Raw genomic sequence first — 21,378 nt, 5'->3', positions numbered from 1 at the left:
TTACTTAAGATTCCTAAGTATCAGAAAGGCTGGCATCTTTGTAAGCAGTAGAGAGTTGGTGCCAAATAGGTCTGATGTTGGTAAAGAGAAGACAGTTCTCTGTGACAGGCTTTCTTTTCCAAAGACACAAGTGCCTATAATTTCAGTCTCTTAGGAAAATAGACAATGGCACCTTTCTTGTGCCATTTCACCCATTTCTATGTGAATCACTGAGGCTTCTACATTTGATTCAGCAACTCGCCTGAGAGGATTGCTGATTATAATGTCATGTGAATATTTAACTGAGTTGCTTCTAAATTAATATTGCTATTATATCAATATTTGCCCTTTTATTTTCATTTTTAGTGTTTGGAAGAGTTATGTTGTTCTTCCCATGAACAATTTGTAAGGAGCTACAGTTACAGTTTATTACAAAAAAGACAGTATGAAAAACTGGGAAAGGATGACATTTGTTTTCTCATTTGTTTTTGAAGGGTATAGCTTACTGACATACATTGGTTCCTGCAATGTACAGAAAAATCCTCATTAACTCTCTTCTTTGTAGTGCATTTTTAAACATGTATTTTCTTTCCTTGGGGGAAGGGCTTATAGGAGACACAGCATGCATCTCTAAGTCAGAGGACAGCTTTGAAGAAATGAGTTCTCTCCTTCAAACGTTGGGCTCTCATGCTTGGTGGCAAGTGATTTCACCCATCCCTAAAGTACTGCTGCTAGCATTCATTCTAGGCTCTGGCCCACAGTTACCTGGCAATAGCCAGGTACGCCAGACTCACTATAAGAGTGGCTGCTCGCCCTTCCTCACTTTCCTACTCTTTTACTCTCCTATTCTCTTATGCTCCTACTGCCTTACTCTCCTACTCTCTCTGTCTCTTTTCTCTCCATTCCCCTTCCCCCTCTTTCTCCAGGTCTATGTCAAATGAGACTTTGTGGACCTTATTCCAGGTTTCAGATTATTTCTCTTATGTTCTGATTACAGTTTTAAGCCTTTAAATTTGCTATCTTGAGTCAAGATTATCTTTAACATTCTTCATTCACTTAGATAAAAACATTTTTATTGTTTCCAAAAACTAGTTTGTCCCTAGAAATAACTTAGTCCAGCCTGGGCGGCCACAGAGAAGAGAAAACTGGGCAGTGTCTGTAGAAGCCCTGGTTAACTCCTTGAGCAGTGGCAGTCTTTAACACATTTCAGCACGGGACTATTTAAAGCCTGTGAGAGGCATATTTTTAATCAGAAATGGCATATCAGATAAAGAATATGAGCGATTGAAAGAACACATTCATTAAGTTCAAATAGTAAAGGTACTAAATTTCCCTAATGTTATCTGCTGACTTTGTCGTAGTCTAGAGATGAACTGTGTATTTTTCTCCAAGAGATAGTAACACCAGTGTAGAATAATATTTTCATTTTTGAAAAATACTACGTTTTATCCCACTTCAAAATAAAACCAGTTTTGTTAGTTCCGAGTATAATACAGGAATAAATGCTGTAGATGAGAGCAACTGGAGAAGGCAGCACAGGAAAGAGGTTTGCCTTTCAATGCTTCATAGAATTCCCCTCTTTCCTTTGCACAAGAATATACATGAAAAACTCTGAGCAAATATTGGAGTTTTAATCAATGGTGAATTGATAAACCTATTATCATCCTAATTTCTTGGAGTGTATTATTCTCTACGGCCTTTTGATTTGAAAAATCTGTATACTCACAAAGTTAGTCTGCTAATATTAATCGATTTTTAAAAGACAGAGTCGCATGTATTTCAGGCTGGCCTGGAACTCACTATGTAGCAGAGAACAGCATTAAACTTCTGATCCCCCTGCCACTGTCTCCCAAGAGTTGGGATTCCAAGCACGCACCACCATGCCTAGATTTATATCATGTTATCTATAAAAAAAGCCTACATAGGGTTTCAAGGAAAAGTTTTCTTCCTGCTTTAGTTTGTCAATTTGATTCTTTATTAACATTTACAGGAAACTGCTTGTGACTTTCTGGTGGAGATCATCATTGGGAATGAGGAAAACCTGTTTCTCTATTTCAAAAACTCAGATCATTGGAGATGCAGGGCATGGGTAATGCATTATGCTAATGAATTTAGTGTCTAAGCATTAGCAGGTTGAGTTGGGTAAACACAGGCATGCTTGTGGGTAGTATCGAGGCTCGCTAATTTTTGTTTTAAAAGCCTCAGCAAACCTTATAAATCCCTTCCCAGGAATTCCTCGGACAGGAAAGCAGATGGTAGTACAGGCAAAGCACATCTGCAACGGGGGCACTAAATCTCTCACTTAGGTTGCAAGTGACTCAGTAAAAGTAAGCAGAAAGCCACAGCTCGGAGGAGATCAATAAGTACAGAAAGTGTCATCAGGCTAAAAACACAAATCTTCAAAGGCAGCGATTGTCCAAATAGGGCTATATATCAAAACAGACAATGCAAGTGGAATTGAAGCAAACAGCTATTAATGAGACCCCTAGGCAAGCTATGTGTCAGGGCTATCCAAATTGAATTCCTGGCATGGACAAAAGGAAGTGCTCAAAACAAAAGGAGAATTGGCATGGCCTGCAGCTGGAACTCAGAGTGGGCTGTGTAAGTAAGCCTGCCACAATGCTTCCAAAAATGAAGGGAATCCACCAGTAATCAAAACAGCCTTGAGGTGCAAAGCTGAGAGCTAGCCCCACTGAAGGGACCAGCATTACACACACACACACACACACACACACACACACACACACACACACACACACACACACACACACACTGGGGGATGTTGTATAGATTAGATACAGTGGTATCCGACAGTGCTGCATTTCAAAGTAAATAGACAGAGATCTTTCCAAAATTTATCTCGTGCTGCTGTGACCATGGGCATCTACATAGTGTGTTATCTATGACAAAAGTTCTTTGAGCTGTAAGATGGCCTGCTTTGTGCTTCAAAATATTGAGAGTTCAACAAGAGTGGAGAATTTAATAGAGCTTACCAAGGATTCTGAAAATCATAAAATAGGGAAATCACCTCGTTTTAAGTATGAAAGGTTTTTAAGTGGTTAGATTGTACAGCCATGGTTTTTATGATAGATAATTCATTAGAAACCATGCCTTGTATGGTGAAAATCACTTTTACATTGAAAAAGGATTTGTACATAAAGGTATTCTCCTTACTTATTGTTATGAATAATATGTTAATTGATATCTCTCCCTGCCATATGTTCTAGCCAAAATATATAGTTCTCATTGTTAGTAATTTTTCACCAGACTTAGATCGAAATTAGTTTGATTTTATCCATAAATGGTATACATTTACAAACCACAATTATTTTTAAATGAGGAAAAAACAGGATTAGAAAAGTGACTTAATAGTTAAAAGCACTTGCTGTCTTTCCAAAGGACTAGAGTTTATTCCCGACACCCATATCCGGTGGTTCATAGCTTCCTGTAATTCTAGCTCCTGAGAGTCAATGACCTTCTGGCTTCTGTGAGTACCTGCTGTCATAATAACAAACCAAATCCTTTTTTCTTAATGAAATCAAATTAACAGTAACTTCTACATTTATAACAAATACAATGTGAGCTGCACATGATGTTATATGTCTGAAACCCAGAAAGAAGAGAGAGGGAATTGTGAGAGTTTGAAATTAGTGTGCACTACACAATGGATTCTAGGACAGCCTGGACTCCAAAGTGAAATACTTTGTCCAATTCAATTAAACCAATGGAAACCTAATACAATGCTATTTGTTGCCTATACAACTTGGTAGTTTAGCCACAGGATACAACTGCCACCTTCTTCAGCAGGTGTAGAAGTTCCAATAGTTGAATTAGATCTAAAAGGCTATGTATATAGTATATAATATGTGTGAGCACACATTTTATATACAAAAAGCAAAGTTTTCATTCTCACAAGCAAGTCTCCTGCATCAGACTTTTAAGGGCTCACACCAAGAAATCTACTACACATCAATACCTTCCTGACCATTATCATTGGGAAATCCAAATGCTCTCACGTAAACCTGACATTTGTTTGGTACAATAGTCATGGAAGATGTGGGTGTCCACGTTGGGTAGATTAAAAATGAAGGAAGTTACAAGAGGAAAGCAGGTATATATCAAATTGACTTTTTATATCCCCCAAGCAAAGGTTATTGGTTACTGACTGACTGTCAAACCTGCCTTTTAAATCTTTATCATACCTGAAGTTTTGGACTGTAACATCATTCTAACATCATTGAGTTTCTTGGTCTTCTCTCTCTCTCTCTCTCTCTCTCTCTCTCTCTCTCTCTCTCTCTCCCTTTCTTTCTTCTTTTTCTCTTCCTCTTCCTCTTCCTATCCAATCTATAACTCTCCTCACTCTTCATTATGTTTTATTTGTTCCCAAGTACTAGGATAATAGATATCTGTCTACCCACAGAAACAGCTTTTTTTAATCAAAATATCATTATCATTACCTTGACTGGTGGTAATTCTCCTTCCCAAACTACCATAGGACAAAAATTATGTACAAGCCTTTCTAAACAATTTCAGGAACTTTTAGACTCAAGACTCATCAGTATACCAATGGCTTTCAAAGCCAAGGATCCAGATTCTACAATGCCTAAGGTTTATGCTTTCAAGTAGCTTAATATGCTAACACTTTCCAGATCCAAGTCTTCTATTTTAAAATCCAGTTACGAAGAATATAGGAATGTGTCTATGTATGCCAAGTGACTTCTGGGATAATATTGACTAAGAGACATCTATTATGTATGGTCTTTACCATTACAGGTGTGGGAACAAGGAAGCAGTTAAAATGTATTGTACTTTTAGTTCTTGATCTTGATAGTCATATTTCATAACAGCATGTAACTACTGCATTAAATATTGCAGATATGAACTTGACTACGGTCATGGGTTGAATTGGTCTGTATTGATCTATCAATAAAATAATGATAATTATTTGCACCTTAGATGTTTATAAGTAGATTCTCTTTTAAGTATTTCCTAAATATAACTCTATGTCTCTATTTCTATGTTGGATATGACAGGCTTCCTAATCACAAGTATTTCTCAATCCAGATGCATTCTTCAAGCGGTACCTAATGTATCCAATATACACCTCTATACACCGAATAGTATTGAATGGCACACTACTGCCTACAGAATAGTGTTCTCATTTGCTAACATGGAGACAAAACTTCTTATAACCTAATTTACAGCCAAGTCATTGCTCTGCTGACACGTGCCTTGAATTCTTGTTACAAATTTTCAGCATTCTGTGAACAGAATCTACCCTGACGAAAGTGTGGAATGCCTGTCCTCTATTCCTCCAAACAGGATAGTCCTGTTCACAGTCTATGATTCATAACAATCATTCCCTTCATCTGATGCCTTCAAACTTCACTGATGGCAACTTCTCATATCTCCTATTTATCTCATATTTTATTAGGAGCATACCTTTGGTGTCCTGTGAAATTTACTTTTGCGAAAGGACAGAGGCTTAGAATCAGTATTTAGTGTGTCTTTTAGGGAAGGCATATTCTGTTGCTGTTATTGAAAGAGTCAAGGACGATACATGGAAAGATTAAAATATTGAACATATCTGCCTTTCATTTGAACAATGTTTAGTGTGTATGCCTGTATGTGCATGTATGTGCGTATGTGTGTGTGTGTGTGTGTGTGTGCATGTGTGAGTCTGTTTGAGAAACCTTTTACCAATAACTTTATGCCAAATAAGTCAAGAAAACAGATTGTTTAGTTCAATATAACACAATTTCTTATGTTTCATAACACAAGTGGCATGAAATTCTTGCAATGTAAATATTTCCTTTTCATGCCAAAGAATTAGTTAGAAATAAAAGGCAGCAAGAACTAAACATTTGTGTTTCTAAATACAGACTCTGGGAAAACGTCAGCAGAACAAGCAGCATAAAGGACTACCATGCTATTAGAACAAAACCTGGTAAAGTTCAAAGGCATCCACGGCTTTCTCTTAATTCTGACAATTTCAAAATCTTCCTTCTCAATTTTTTTATAATTATCAAACTCAATTTTGCCTCATTATAAAGATCTGCTTTCTGATATTACTTGATGAAAAAATAGAGATGATGTCAAGATGATATTTTGGAAGTAGGGGAAATAAACAAAAAAGAATGAATTCCAAATAACGTCAGAATTCATTTACATGAAAACAACATCTAAAGTCATAGTGAGTATGAGCTGGATATGCTGTAGGTCAGTTGCAAAGAGCGCATTTAGAACCAGATATCATGAACCTTTGACTAGCAGATCATAGCGAGCTATCATAGATGCCACCCACTTAAAAGAAGGATCGAGAGACAGGAAACACTGAGTGAAAAGCCTGTTTTGTTCAGTCAAACTCACCCATCACATGTCCCTATTTGATCCCACAGTCTGTTAGGATGATAAGGTGACAGTCTTATTGTGTAGTCTCAGAGACTTTTTAACTTGCGAAGACTCATTTATTGCATTTCCCCTGCATTTTCAGTATTTCAGGAGATTGATCACAGCTTAAAATATAACACTCCATGTTTCATGCTTAGAGAACTGCCTGTTTGTATAGTTTCTATATGGAAATTGATAACTGTGACAAATGTTGTCATTCATCTATCTTTAAGATTCACTTACACCAGAATAAAACTTTATTACAAATAAAACTCGATCACATGGATTATACACATTAAATAATAAACACTAAAATTCCCCACAAGCAGCGCACTTGTCATATGTGTTTTTCAAAAAGACTCATGAAATACATTACTGCTTGTAAACTCCTTTTGACATTTTCAATATATTTTACTTATTAAACAGGGCCAATCTACAGCATGGCTTTCAGGGTCGGCATACTGTTGTTATGTGGCCTGCTTGGGTACACTAACCCATCAGGAGCAACTCCAGGCATGACCATTCATCCCTAGACAGAGGATTTAAGAAAAGACTACAGATTCTTGGACTCTAAGAGAATGAGGATGCTTCTTAGAGATTCTGTCCCCAGTGCAGGAGGGGGACCAGTGAGAGAGAAGCATTTTTGGCTAGGACAGGAGGTAAAGAATGGGCTGGGCTCACAAGTCGGCTTCATTCAAAAGATGTTGTCAGCAGCCATTTCAAGTGTGGTGATGGTTTGTGTATCTGCCCCTGGAAGTGTTGGGAAGCCCGAGGGCACAGACTGAAACGAAAACTGACAGGCTTACTTAAAGAAAAGTTTGTTTAAGACCAAAGAAAAATTTCCTCCAGAAGGTATTTATTAACTTAACAGCTCTTGCTCATAGTAATTGATTTATTCTTTCTCACGAAAGTTCTTTAAGCAGAGGCAAATCCAGGAAGAATGCATAGATTCAGAAATCAAGGCTTGGTTCCGGTGCTGTCACTTTTCCATAAAGACCATAGTCAAACAACTAAAAGTGTTGATGGAACAAAATGTGCCTTAAGCTGTTAATTTGGTGGCTATAATTTACATTAAATGGCAACATTAAAAACTAAGTGCAGTATTCTTGAAAATAAACATTCTATCTTTTCTTCATTTTTCTCTTAGAACTTAGTCTAGGTTAACTGTATAGGACATATTTGATATAATAATATATAGCTGTATTTCAAACTAAGTTGGTCCAAACAAAATGCATGGTTGTTGTATAGGTGTTGTGTGTACTGATAAAAACAGAGAGAAAACTTTGGTAGTGTTTAAGTTACTCTGAGGATTCTATTTTAAGATAAGATTGTTTACATCAGAATTTTGTTCCTCCGGGGGACAGGACAGTGCGTGCCCTTACTGGAAAGAGCAGTAAGTTACAGAGCATCAGTGCCTGAGTGCCAACAACATGCAAGACTGGGGAGGCAGATCAAGCCCTGAAAATAAAAGGCGATATTTAAAAATAACTTGTCTTTGCTTTCCACAATTACATCTCCAGAACTACACACATAAATATTCCATATACTCATATATAATAGTATAAATTCTTCTTACAAATTTATCAATAATGGATGGTCACCATGCCTTCAACACTTATGATGAATTACTTTTACTTCATGCATAATTCTTAATTCTTAATTTCATAATTTTTAAGAAAAACATGTGAATCTTGCCTTACAAACTCTCCCAACTCTTGAGAGAATGCTTCTGTCAGAAGTACTGCCTTCCTGAGATGATTCCCGAAAGAAGAAATATATTTTGTCATCATCTGGATTATAGGTGTCTGGGATGGGGAATGTTCCAATAAATTTTGCTCCTGTATGGACGAAAGGAGAGTTACAACTTAAAACAACAAGATAATCCAGCAACTAGCAGAATTACGAAGAAGGTGATTTGAGAGGTGAATGGAAGAAACAAGATGTATGGAAAACGTACTGTGTGAGAGCATGCGGTAACACAAAGAGCTAAGGAACAAGTCTGTCAGGAGTTTCTGGAGTGGGTGACACAGTGTTGGGGATACAACTCTTCGTGATTCTAACTTAATCAGTCACACGCCATATAATAACAGGGATCTATATCCTGAGAAATAAATTATCCAGTGATGTTATCATTACTATTCAAACATTGTAGAATGTAATTACAGGAACATAACTGACCATGATGTCACTAGGCACTATAATCTTATGAGACCTCAATCCCTACAGAATATAAATGGTCCACTATTGATCAAAATGTTATGCAGATGACTTGAGAGGTTTTTTTTTCATCCAAAGATTCTGATTTTATATTCTTTTTATGGTGAGACTGTCTTTTTTAATAACTGTATGATTTGTAAGGAACTTGGGGAAACCTATACATCTCATTAACAATGACAATTGTGGTATTCTTTATTTTGCTGTGAAATTCACCAGAGGTGGAATAAAAATGACCAGTACTGACTACGTTATCTCTAGCATATGCCCTAGAGATATTCTAGAGTTTACATTTTAAAGATATTTTAGGTAATTTTGCACACGGGGTCTTAGTGTAAAGTCCAAGAAGCTATTTATGCCTCACATTTCTTATATATAATATGGAGCTGCTAATGTTCTTTGTCTAGTAGTATTGAATAATATCTACACAAAAGCACTTAGTAGCTGGCAGCACCTAACATTCATCAAATATAAATCATAGCTTACCACAGCAGCACATACTTGTAATACCAGGTCACATGTACAAGGCCTACATGGTGAGTTCAAAGCTTACTTATGTAAATTAATGAGGTTGTGCCTCCGAAATAGAAAAGACAAAAAGGACTGGAGACACCTCAGTGGTAAGGCAGTTTCATAAGTTGTGTTAAGTCTGGGTCCCATCACCAGTACCACAGAAATTACAAAGTAAGGCCAAGATCAGTGTGATGCATTATGATAGAGATAGTGATATGTGACTGCCATGGTGATGAGCACATCATGGCTGGGAAGCCTGAGCATAGTGTGTACTTGCAGTAATGATATGATTATTCCAAGTTAACAGGGCTGAGTGTCCTGACTTAGAAAGGCATCCCTCATAAATGGTCAGTGACACAATGTTTGCATCACAAGAGGAAAATCCCTTTGTGCTGCTTCTAAGTCTGATAAAGTTTCCCAATGCCTTGATTAGAAAACACTGGCCATTTCAAGTTGTTGTTTTGTGTAACTGTAAGTCAACCTGATAACAGGTCTGTATTTGGTTCAGAAAAGATGTTTGGGGTAAAAGCATAGATAAACAAGGCTCTCTGGGAGCAGAGGAATCAGTTGTGTTAAGTAGAATGTATGACGAACCTGCAGGAATCACAAGGCACTAAGTATTCAGAAGAAAGATGATAAAACATCACATTATTCTTGATGGTTTCTGCCTAAGGATATGATTTTTATATATCTCAAGAGTTCTGACAAATCATTTTCCAGTAAAAGAATGGCAAGTGACCAAGTCCCATAAAGGAAGGTTTGAAGTAGCATTCTTTAAAAGTCATGCTTGCACTAACTTTAATCTCATGGGTCAAGAATTCAAGACAGACCTTGGCTACTTGAGATCTTTTCTCAAATCTAAACAACAAAAACATGGTCTCTGTCTCTGTCTCTGTCTCTCTCGGTCTCTGTCTCTCTCGGTCTCTGTCTCTCTCTCTTACACATACACACACACACAAACACATGCACACACACACGTGCAAACACACACACAACAGAGAGAGAGACAGAGAGAGAGAGAGAGAGAGAGACAGAGAGAGAGACAGAGAGAGAGAGAGAGAGAGAGAAAAATCAAGTAATCAGTAGTTCCATATCTATCTGCCTAGCCTTTTCTGGCCAGTCCTTGCCCTAAGAAAAGAGAGAAATGCCTCAATAAAGTTCTTGTTTTTTTTACATTCCTTATTATTTCCCAATGCACTCTTATATTACTCATAATCCAGCTTTGGTTATGGCCCCTCCCCCCAAATACCTGTAAGTTATTTTTAGAAAAGCACATGAGACTTGAAAAAGTTAATTTTCAAGGTCTCTTAAATTGTCAAGGCTCAATCGCATTTCTACTCAGGGTTTTGGTCTGTAGTATGATCTGTGAGACTAACATTCTAGTTGCTACCAAATTACACTTGATTTTTAGGCCTGAGAAATGTAAAAACAATCCTTCTTGCTAACAATCTCTTTTGACTTGTTATTTAAATGTTTTCTTAAAAAGAAGCATCACAGGTAAGTGCTGTGGAAGGCATCTGTAATACTGCCACAGGGAGGTGGAGGACAAGATCATCCTTGCTTAAAAGCAAGTTTGAGGCCAGCTTGGACTATGGAAAATGCTGTTTCAAACAAACAAATAGCAAACAGATACTGGGAAACCACATGATTTTTTTTTCTACATGTGTGACTAGGTCTTCAACAACAATAATGAAAATAAATCATTAGTATTAATGCTAAGATGGCAAGGATCAAATAATAACTGATAAGTACTGGCTTCAGTTTTCATTCAGAGTAGGTAGACATTTGCATATGTAATAAAACGCTGAAGCAAACCAGTTCTGATGCTGCAGTTAATTTAAAAGGAGCGTCAGTGGTGGAAAATGATAATGTTCCTACAGACATGAAGCATGGATGGGTAATACTGCAGAGAATGTCTTAAAGGTCTCTAATGCAATGCTGTAGAGCTAGGAGAAAATCTGCAGTCATAGTTTAGCTACGTGGGCATTAACAGAAATAAACACCAAGATGCTTTCAATCATCTGAATTGATGAGTCACTGACGTGGACATGAGTGCTCTGTAGATAAAGATTGGCTAGTGATGAAAATGCATGGCCGTATGAGAGAGCAAAGAATGAATAAGTAAGTCTTTAGTACTTAGGGTGAGCTTAAAGGACGCCAAGATACATTATTTAGAAATCATAGAAATACAATTGGCCCTCTCCTTTTAGTCAAATACAGGAGCTTAAAACAGACTTTACTGTGAGCATAACAGATTGTAGCACTTAAATATGAAATCAATAAAAGTTACACATGCTTTGTGATGACTCTTGAAATGTTGGTATATTTTTGGATCTGTATAAAAGACATGTTTATTTCCTGATTTTAAATTTATCATCCTCTTTGCCTCTATGGTGTTCTATTTTATTACGTGCATGGATATTTTGTTAGCTTGTGTATCTGTGCATCTTTGTATGGATATTTCCCATGGACTCAGAAGAGGTTCTCAGAATCCCTGGGACTAGAGTTACTGTGCTTCTGAGCTACTATGTTGGTGCTACAATTAGAATCCAGATCCTGCAGGAGAACAGTGCGTGATCATTATTGCTGTACCATGCCTCTAGCTTACTAGTATACATTTACAATGAAAATTTAAAGCCATTGGTGCAGTGGTACAGAATTCACATTCTTGCCAGGTATGGTAGCCTATGACTTTAATTCTAGCAGTCAGGTATGGGAGGTGGGAGTGGAAAGAAGCAGAAGGATCTCTGCGAGTTCAGGGCCAGCAAGATCTGTATAGTAACTTCCAAGACAGCCAGCGCTGGATAGTGAGGACCTATCGCAAAGCAAAGCAAAACAAAACAAACAACAACAAAATCCAAACAATCTAAACAAAAAGGCTGAAAATGTATAATCTTTTCTTTAGGAAAAAAAAAAAGAGGACTTCATAGCTCAAATCAGAAAAGAACCAAATAGTCAGACCAACTGAAGGGCAGAATTGTTTATAAAATATTCTTCAAGCTGAACATGGCTACACAATCCAAGAACTTTGAATGATGGCACAGGAGAACTGTTATGAGTTCAGGGAAGGCTTAGCTACCTAGCAAATCCTAGGCTAGTTTGGGCTATGGAATGAGCCTCTCTAGCATTAAACAAAGAACTAAGACAGACATGGTGGTGAACCCCCTTTAATCCCCTCTTTAAGCACATGGAAGGAAGAGCTAGGTGGATCTCTGTGAGTTGAAGGCTATCCTGGTCTACAGAGTGAATTCCAGGACAGCCGGGGTTTTGTCTCAAAGAGAAACCTTGTCTCAAAAATAAAATAAAATAAAAATAAAATAAATAAATAAATAAATATGGTTTTGTCAGGCAATCAGATGAGGAGTTGGGAGAATGTTCCCCTGAGATGATTTGGGCCGACTGATCCTCGATTTATTTACATAAACAAACAGTATGTAAAGAGTAGAATACACAAGGTCTGAAGAGAGGACAGACCTATGGGACATGCTGAGGTCATGCTGCAGACATACACAGGGCAACCTTTCTGAAAGTGAAAACATGCAGCTGTTGCCAGAGGACACCCCCTGAAATGACAGAAAGCTAGGGTGTGACAGCAGCCTACATTTCAGGAATTCTGCATGACACAGATGGCAGAAATTACCATAGTGTGGCCAGCACAGATCTTTTCACTGGTGGATAACATAGAACATGCAACATCTGTGACACTGTGCTGTTCGTTCAGTCATCACTGATTTTTATTGTGTGTGGTTCTTTTTTACAAGTCTTGGAAGAAAATTATTTTTGAGGGGAAGTCAAAGCCAACTGTTTATTATATGAAGAAATCTAATTATGGGAGAGAAGAGTGAGTATCAAGTAGTGTTCTGTTCTGTGATCGAAACAGTAAACAGACTTACAAGCTAAAAATAAATGCAAGTCTTGAGAACAGTGCATTTCTTTCTTTTAGATTATACCAAGGTTTTGTCTTAGAACACCGTTGTTAGCATTTTATGATAGAAATTCTTTCCTGATTGGCTGCCAATTTTGGGTAAAAATAGCTATCATTTAATTAATGCATGGTTGTTGAATTCAACAATTTAAACCCATAGCAATAGACACCTGGGCTTTATTATAGCAAACTCCCCTCCCCCTGGCATTTAAAACATATTTCCTAATAGGGACAGAATTTGAAACTATGTGTTTTTAGAACTGAACCTCTAGCATGACACTGTGAGGCACTGCCAAATTGAAGATGACAAAATCTTAGCCTACAGAGCATAACATGTTTCTTTCTCCCACAAGTCTCTTTTGCACAGGGTGATCATACTACCCCAGTATACTTTATCAACAGTGATTTTCCAATCGCCTTTGATTTCTCCTTATGTTGTCTTCCAATTGTTTTTAACATCTCCTTCCATGTGGGAGGATTTACAGACAACAGACAGTTTCAGCAGAAATTTTAAATTAAACTCCCCTCTAATATGGTAAAAATGAAAATTTAAAACAAAAGTTCCCAGCTACTCCAGAAAGAAAACAAAAACACATGCATCCAAGGTTCATTACTTGTTTTCATGTTCCAAGGGGTGACATTCTGTAGATCCACCCTGAGATTCTCACAAAAATGCAGCTCCGTTTGGGTAAGCACCCTGAGGTGTCCCTGTGTCCCTGTCTCTGTATAATCTAAAGATTATATTGATAGGGAGTGGGACGGGCTGATGCCTTACCTTGCACATAGGGTTTCTGTTCTGTTATTATGTATCCTAATAACTTATTTAAGAGGAAGTTTCAAGGAAGACCCCAGCACAGGAGTCATGGTTCTTGACTCATGAAGGGGGCTGGGAGGCCCTACAGATAGTCTGACCAGGAGAGACATTAGCTGTTCTCATTCTGGCTCCTGTCCAATGGGGTACAGGACACAGAATGGTGTGCATTTAAGGATTTTAAATTCCCTGAGTGGTCAGCGGCTGAATTTTACCAAAAAATTTAATAAATTCACAGCCCTCATGTTAAAGATAAGTGTCCAGCATACATTTTATGTAACCTTAACAAATATTCAACGGATTATCCCAAATTTCTTTCTTTTTGTATTTTACTTAATCTAAGTATTGTATAAGGCTTAAAATAAGTTAGCTTATCACATGTGTGTAAAATGTGGGAATTTAAACTGATATAGAGGAAACACAGGAAGCAAAGCTTAACAAAATATCCTTAATGTACCTCACAAGGAGTAAATGACGCACTGGCATTACAACACATACAGAAGGAAGGGAAAGCCACATTCCACACTGAGCTGACTATTTGATTTGCTGATTCTCCATCACTCCTCTAACCCAACCATCGTCTTGTGAACCTCAAGAGCAAGCTTCACATCCACAGGTAATAAAAATAATGAGGAATGTGATTGCCGGACATTGCAAAGATATTAATAAGTCACAATAATTTAAACAAGGCATGTTTAAAGACATTTGTGTGCTGAGGGAAGTTTCTTATGTTTTTATTCCTCAAAATATGTTGTCCTCGAGATCATAATTCCACTGAAGTGCTGGCACATGGTGAGAAAGAATAAGGAACCAAATTTCAAGCTTATTTAAACTTTTAAGTGCTGGAGATTGAACCTAGACTCATGTGTATAGTAGGAAAATAATAAGGCACATGTGCAGCTTTGATTGAGTTTTTATTCATACTATATTAGATTTAAATCATCATTGGTTGCTAGTGTTAACACCTGAGTTTTAAACAGAGCAACCTATGGTTCTAGTCATTCTGTGGCAAAGCCAGAGTTAAGTCAGAGGTGGCTTCCCCCCACCCCATAACTATTACTACAATAGAACAACAAAAAATAACAATCAACTTTCCAATTTAGAACAAGCTAGGAGACCCAAACATATCCCTTTCTGGATATTGCATCTCAATTTGTGAAGTACGAGGTTAAAAAAAAACGGTTTCTAAGTTAACATTCACTTCCATCAATTAGAATAGTTCAGCTGCATTCTGGCCTTTACGTTCCTTGCTCAGCCAGAAATCCCAGTAGTTTTTGTCTTTGGGCCATATTCTGAATGTGTGTACAAATGGCCATTTGTCATGACAGAGGATAAAAGTGGTCCCTGACAAAAACCATTATTTTGCCTTTGCCCATCAGTTTTCTCCTCATTATAGGAATATTACACATTTTCTGTCATTTCTTCTTTTGCTCTGGCCTTATTTCCAGGAACAAGGAAGTCTTGACTGAATGGGTCTCTGGAAGCAATGGGGTCATTTCATCCTGGCTTTCTGTTCCCTTAGCAAACTACTCACACCTACTCAGTTTGTCCAGAGTGCCTTGGCTGCTCCTACAGCTGATCTACGCACATTTTCTCCTGTCAGTTCTACCAGTCACTGCCAGACCAAATCTTTGCTGTGCTTTAGCCCCACATGGAAAATACAGAAACGTGGAACCTGAGTGTGAACCTGGATCCTTGCTTGTGCAGGAGAAGCCTGAATTCCATCCCCTAGAAAGAGTTTAGCATCCGGAGCTGGACAGATTTATTTTAATTTCAGTCCTAAGTGAATGTCCTAGTTAAGTGTCTAAGTATCTGCTTCTAATGCCTTTCTGCAAATAGTAATTTTCTCAAAACTATGCCATTAAATAAAATTGCACTGTAAAAGTGCCTGAGATAACATCTAACATATATGCTACATAAAAAATATAAATGGAGAGATGAAAGAGAGGGGAATTAGGTGGTAAACAATCAAATAGGGGCAATAAAATGTCTCTGAGGCCTTGAGACTTACAGGAGGATAGTGGCTCTGGAAAGAACAAGGTCAATAGGGGGTTTGAAGGAAATAGAGGTGCCTGCTGAAAGATTAGATAGAGGAGTTGAAGGAGAGGAAGGGATCAAAGATAAGTTCAAGGTAAATAGGTGAAGGAAGCTAACAAAATTATGGGCGATAACATCAGGAAACTGACACCGAGGGGCAGTTTGAATGGAAAACAAGATACAAAAATTTTGCTTACAGATTTTTAGATGCAATTCAAGGGGAAGGTCATTCAAGAACCAAAACTAGACCAAGTATGATGGTTATCCTGTTTGAATAATCAATTAGCATGCACGCAAGCCTCCAAGCCCACTGGTGAGGGTTTTACAAACAGGGTTGACTAAAGGAGGACAGCCCATTTAAAGGTGAGTGACCTCATCCCTTAAGCTGTGCTTCCAGAGGGATCAAATGGAACAGAAGAGGTGAGAGCAGCATTCTTCTCTCACACTTTTGAATCGCGAGCCACAGGAAACTCTCCTTCCTTTACACTGCTTTTATAAGGTGTTTTGGTGGTGACAATGGGGAAATCAACTAACACATGCACAATTTGATATTCTTGATTTGATATTCTTATTTCTGTATAGAACAATTTTAAATCTAATTTAAGATGAGGATGTAGGAACCCATAGAAACATTTCAAGGTCACTTAATGACAAAGGATGGGAATTAACGTTTCAGGAAACAGCACATATTACAGTGGAGATCAAGAGGTAGATTGAGCTCATTGAAAGGAGATCAGTAGGTCAAATGTTAAAGAGACATGGGAGAAAAGCAAAGGTTTAGACTTTCTATGTTGCCTCCTACTTCTCCCACTTTCAGGAATAATATCAGCAGTGGTTATCCTGACACAAATTCAGCTCGTAGAATGCCTAAATGATTTTGAGTAAGTGCCCACATAAGTGATAGTTAAGATTTACAAACAGGTATTTGTGTTCAAATAAAATAGGTATAGTGTGTGTGTGTGTGTGTGTGTGTGTGTGTGTGTGTGTGTGTGTAAGTTGACACAGTTCAATAATATAATAATGGCAGAAGAACATAGAAATATCCTAGTAGACCACTTTGACTATTAATCAGTATATATTTTATTGAATAATTTCCATGAATGTTAGCCTCCTTAATTCTTAAGAAAATTCCTATCATATATCTTTTTCTACTACCCTCATTTTTTTTTTCTTTTCTCTCCACTTGGCCTCTGTCGTAAACCTATTGCAGCTTATTCCTTTTCAGTATTCATTTTCTATTCACCAAGAAATTACTGTCAATCTCACATATTTTCCTGATGCCAATCAAGATTTCCTATTCTTCTAACTACTTTGGAAGTTCTAGCCAGAGCAATAAGACAACAAAAGGAGGTCAAGGGGATACAGATCGGAAAAGAAGAAGTCAAAATATCACTATTTGCAGATGATATGATAGTATATTTAAGTGATCCCAAACGTTCATAAAGCTGATAAACCTTCAGCAGTGGCTGGGGTATTCATTTTCAAATAAATCAGTAGCCTTCCTCACACAAAGACAGGTCCTGTTTAGGAAACACATCACTGTCTATTAGTTTGTAGTAATTCAAGACTCTGAAGAAAGAAATTTAAGAAGACTCAGACTCCCATGCTCATGGATTGGCAGGATTAATATAGTAAAAATGGCTTTTTAAGAAACACACAAATACCAATCCAATTCTTCAAAGACACAAATTCATCTGAAACACACACACACAATAAAAGGACTTCAAATTTTCCTGAACTTAAAAATAGTGAAAAAACTAATCAAGATGACCAATTTGAAGACCCAGAGATTTTTTTGAGAATACATTTTCAGAAATACCTGAAGAAGAATGCAGACCATATACTTGTCCTTTGGGGATCAAGGACCTACATCAAAAAAGATACACCAATAGAAGAAAAACTGTAACTCACAAGGAGACAATTTCCTGAACAAAAATTCACTATGGTCAAGATCAAGAATCGACAAATGGGATCTCATAAACTGCAAAAGCTTTTATTTGTTAGACAAAATAAACCAACAGAAACTGAAAAAACAGATAGAGGTCTGAACTGCCCCTCAGAGCCAAACAAAGAATAGATATAGAAAATGTGATCTTTAGTCATTTGAGATTTCACCTGGAATAGAAATGGCTAAGATCAGCTAGGATGCCATGGAGAAAGAGGAACCTCCTCCATTTTGGTGGACAAAAATTCTGAAATCAGTCATCAGAATTTAGGATTTTGGGCTACCCAAAAAGATGCCCTAAAATAAAAGGTAGAACAGCTTTTATAATAGGGCTGAAGAACCCAGATGCCCTTCAACAGGAGGAATGGATACAGAAAATGGGTACATTCAATATTAAATGATTTATGAAATAGAAAAATATCATCCCCAGTGAGGTAACCCAATCAAAAAAAAATACACCAAAAATTAGCCCAAAAAACAAAATGCCCAAATGAAAACTCAAGACGGATATAAAATGTGAATGCTATGTCTATAGACACAAGGAAATAGAGAGGCAAAGATTAAACAATGAAGGAACACCCATTCCGAGCCCGTCTCACAAAGATTCAGCCACCAATAATTTCATTTACCTGTAGTCCCAAATAAAACCCACTGTCATAGGAGACATGATTCACTATGGTCATAGAGAATAGCCAGAAAAAAAATTTGAGAGGGGATGGGAAGGGGAAGGGAGCAGTGTTCCTGATCAAATGTAGGCAGAGATAGGAGAGAGGGCCAAAGGTCAGTAAAATGAATGGTGAAGGTAGGGGAGCATCTCTCGGGCATCCCAGAGACCTGGGATGGGTAAGGCTCCAAGGAGTCTAGGGGGATGACCTTAGCTGAGACTCATAGCAGTAGGAATATGGAACTGAAGTGGCCACCGCCTGTAGTCAGGCAAGACCCGCAGTGGAGGGAGAAGGACACCAATCCACCCACAAAACTTTTGACCCCAAATTTGTTCTGGCTGAAAGAAATACAGGGGCAAAGATGAAGCAGAGACTATGGAAATGGGCCAACTCATAAGATGAAAGTGTTTCAGCCCCATTGTTCACTACCCTGAGACTCCATGCTAGCAACATAGAATGGACCTATATAGAAAGGCAGAGGAAGGTGTTTGTGCACTGCCTGTCTTTGTTGATCCATTGGGTGGAGTAGCATTCAGAATGCAAAAGGCTTAAGAGCTGTTGGGGGAAATAGCAGTCATTTGAAAAGTGTCCTAGTTTGTAATTATACTCAAATGGCAACAGCATCAATAAGATTTTAGACAAAAACTGCATACGTAGAGTTCTTTATGGACATGTCACAATGAAGAATGACTAGATTATCTTCTAAATGACTTTTTTTATGTGGGGACATTTGCCATTCCTAAATAGAAAGACGCAATTTTATGCTTTATTTTAAATCCACGAGAATATTTATATGAGCAGGTATAAAAGGGCAAACCTATGTGTTTGCTCTCAAATCAGATAATTCCAAAACCCATTGGAAGTTAGTAGCTTTTTCTTTGAGAGCCAGTTTGGAAAACACTTTACTGGCTAAACGAAAGGAATTACAGGTTTTGACAGTAGGAATGTTTTCAAAAGTGTCTTTCCTTTTGTTTTATTGTCACTTTTCAAAAGACACTCGAAGATAGGAAGATAGCTCCTTGGAAATCTCTGGTTTGGCCTTCTCCACCAAACCCACCAATTTTGCTGGAACTTCTAAATGTGATCTGACTATTTAAATAAACTATCTTATTTCCCCTGGAAATGGAATAAAGTAAGACAGTGTGTGAAATAGTCTTATATTAGTCCTTGATGTAACCACATAAATTCCTTAGGGGTTTTTTTTTACAAAAATTTCCTGCCTTTTAAACCACGAATACCATATAATATTTAAACATACGAATACTTAGTCAAACCAATATCAATATTTAAAAATCTTGGAGTGCTATTTCTAAAACCAAACATAATTTTACCAGCAGAAGTTAGTATTAAACTTATCTCTGCCAATATATAAGAAATGGAAAATGCTAATTAACTTATACACAGTGTATATAATAACTGAGGCATATATAATTGTATGTGATAATTAAGATATGATAAAGAAGTTAGCATTACTATCTATCTCCTTTCTGTTGAGCTAATAAGCTTTGCATTAAAACATGGAACACAGATTGACAGTTTAAACCCTAGTACTATATCTGAAAGATTGCGAGACCTTAGTCAAATCACTCAACTTTTCACATTTATACTTTACTCATCTTTAAAATTAAACTTTTCATTATGTCTCAAATGTCATTTTAAGTATATTTAAAAAAACACCTTTATTAGAGCACAAGAGTACCAAAGACATGTCAGGGTTATAGGACATAGTAACTATCAGCTGTACACGGACACATATACCACACACACACACACACACACACACACAGTTTCTGGAGATTAGTCTAATTTAATGTGAAATAATTTCATATATATTCTTAAGTGGTGTACCAAATCATCTCTCCTCAACACATTTACATACATATTAGTGAGCTTCTCATTTTTCCAAACGCAAAGTCAAAACAAACAGAAGAGAAACATCTCTAACCATTGAGCCAGTAGTGTTCCGAAATGTCAGTTCTGATGTAATGGTGGTCCTGCATTAGCCCAAGGGATCTTGTGAATGCAGTGTCTTTGCCAAGAAAATCAGAAGCTGTTCCAGAGTAGAGGTGCTCATCTGCAAGACACAAAGCAAACATGGGACTGCTAAGGCAACAGAAGTAGAAGATGATAAGACACCCAGTACACGGTCTGTTTAACACTATAACATGTTGCTTCATATATTTTTTAGATTCTGAAGGAATAGCTTAGCTGAAGAGGTCACCCAATTTACATTGATAAGCAGAGCTAGAAAGCTGGATAGTGAAATTCGTATTTGCTTCACTGACACAACCTCCTGGCCACAGCTTTTCTTTGTCCATCCCCTGCGGAAAGGGAGCTTTCAACGCTGAAGTCATCCCTGGTAATTATAACATGCTGCATTCCTTGAGATGACCGTGTCTCTAAGGCTATGATAAACAAAGGGAAGATTGTGCTCTTGCTTCCTCCTACATTTTGGTCCTATGTTATATGAAGTGACTGTTTCGTGAAGGACAGAAAAGAATAATAAGGAAGAAAGGAAAAAAGGAAAGAGAGAGAAAGAGAGTAGGGGGTGAAATGGGGACAAGGAGCAGAGGAGGAGGAGGAAGAGGGGGAAGAGGGGGAAGAGGGGGAGGAGCAGGAAGAGAAGGAGGAGGGGGAGGGGAGGAGGAGGAAGAGGAGGGGGGGGGAGGGGAGGAAGAAGAGGGGGAGGGGGGGAGGGAGGAGGAAGGAGAGGGGGGGGAGGAAGGGGGGGGGAGGGGAGAGGAGGAGAAGAGGGAGAGGAAGAGGAGGAGGAGGAGGGGGAGGAGGGGGAAGAGGGGGAGGAGGAAGAGGAGGGGGAGGAGGAAGAGAAGGAAAGAGGAGGAAGAGGAAGAGAAAGAGGAGGAGGAGGAGGAGGAGGAGGAAGAGGAGGAGGAGGAGG

The 21,378-nt window shown here is 37.9% G+C and overlaps 1 protein-coding gene across 1 annotated transcript in view; it reads right to left on the bottom strand.

Moving 5' to 3' along the window:
- Nucleotides 1–21,378, bottom strand: part of Sema3d (semaphorin 3D) — a 191,221-nt gene that overhangs the window by 46,755 nt on the left and 123,088 nt on the right. The window contains exons 7-8 of the mRNA XM_032907050.1: nt 20,425–20,553; nt 8,065–8,207 (exon numbers count right to left, since the gene is read on the bottom strand). Coding sequence (XP_032762941.1) covers nt 8,065–8,207; nt 20,425–20,553 — 272 coding nt within the window. The remainder of the gene's footprint in view (nt 1–8,064; nt 8,208–20,424; nt 20,554–21,378) is intronic.

This window comes from Rattus rattus, chromosome 6, assembly GCF_011064425.1.
Source record: "Rattus rattus isolate New Zealand chromosome 6, Rrattus_CSIRO_v1, whole genome shotgun sequence".
NCBI lineage: Eukaryota > Metazoa > Chordata > Mammalia > Rodentia > Muridae > Rattus > Rattus rattus.
Note: the sequence above shows the minus strand (reverse complement) of the source record. Positions and strands in the feature narration are given on the sequence as shown.